At 65.3% G+C, this 808-nt stretch overlaps 1 protein-coding gene across 1 annotated transcript in view; it reads right to left on the minus strand.

Annotated features, from left to right (window-relative positions):
• The window catches only part of MRPL46 (mitochondrial ribosomal protein L46), a 9,198-nt gene extending 8,396 nt beyond the window's left edge, over positions 1-802 (minus strand). Inside the window, exon 1 of the mRNA XM_005873389.2 lies at positions 741-802. Within this exon, the coding sequence (XP_005873451.2) occupies positions 741-761 (21 nt within the window). The 5' untranslated portion in view covers positions 762-802. The remainder of the gene's footprint in view (positions 1-740) is intronic.
• Between the last annotated feature and the right edge of the window lie 6 nt (positions 803-808).

Genomic DNA, 808 nt, shown 5'->3' on the forward strand with positions numbered 1-808 from the left:
GCAGTGTCTGTGCACGGTGTCTGTGCACGGTGTCTGTGCACAGTGTCTGTGCAGTGTCTGTGTGCAGTGTCTGTGTGCAGTGTCTGTGCACGCTGTCTGTGCACAGCGAGGGCTCAGGGCTCGTCTGTGACTCACGAACACCTGGGAAGGCAGGCGCACACCGAGTACACGCTCTGACCGGAGCCTTAGCTCCCAGCAGCGAAGACAAGCAACGTCTCCGGTTCTGGAGACAGAGGCCGCCCCTCAGTCGCCATCTGCGGGCGCTGAGACCCTCGCTGCCACCACCCCGTTCCTGCCCGTCCCCTCCCCGGCCTCTCACACACGCAGCCCCGGGAGGGCCAAGGCGACTCTCACGGGCACCCCACAGACGGGCGGCCGCCTCCCCCTAACTCTCCTCACAGAGACGCTCTCCGCTCCGAGCCGCCCACCATGAGAGCGACCGAGGCCGCCTCGTTTACCGCCGCTCCCGTCGGGCGCTGACCGCAAACAAAAAGGAGCGTCTCCGAAGAGCTGCCTAAGGAGACGATAAGAAGGCCGCGGGGAACACACTACCTTCTACTGAACGCCTACTGTGCACCAAGCCAACCACAGAGGCGGGTGCCATTTGCGGGGTAAGTGCCCTGAAGTTCCGAGTGGGGAGGTAGCCGGCCCAAGGTCACACGGACTCGCTGGTGCCGGAGTCGGGACCGAACCCGAGCCCGCGCGCCTCTCTGGGTTCCCTGAAGGCGCCTCAAGTCTACCTGCTGGAGCAGAGCCGCCATCTCCTCCTGCAGAGGGCTCAGCGCCTTGGAGACCACCGGCGGTCGCT

The sequence above is a fragment of the Myotis brandtii genome, unplaced genomic scaffold, assembly GCF_000412655.1.
Source record: "Myotis brandtii unplaced genomic scaffold, ASM41265v1 scaffold409, whole genome shotgun sequence".
Taxonomy (NCBI): domain Eukaryota; kingdom Metazoa; phylum Chordata; class Mammalia; order Chiroptera; family Vespertilionidae; genus Myotis; species Myotis brandtii.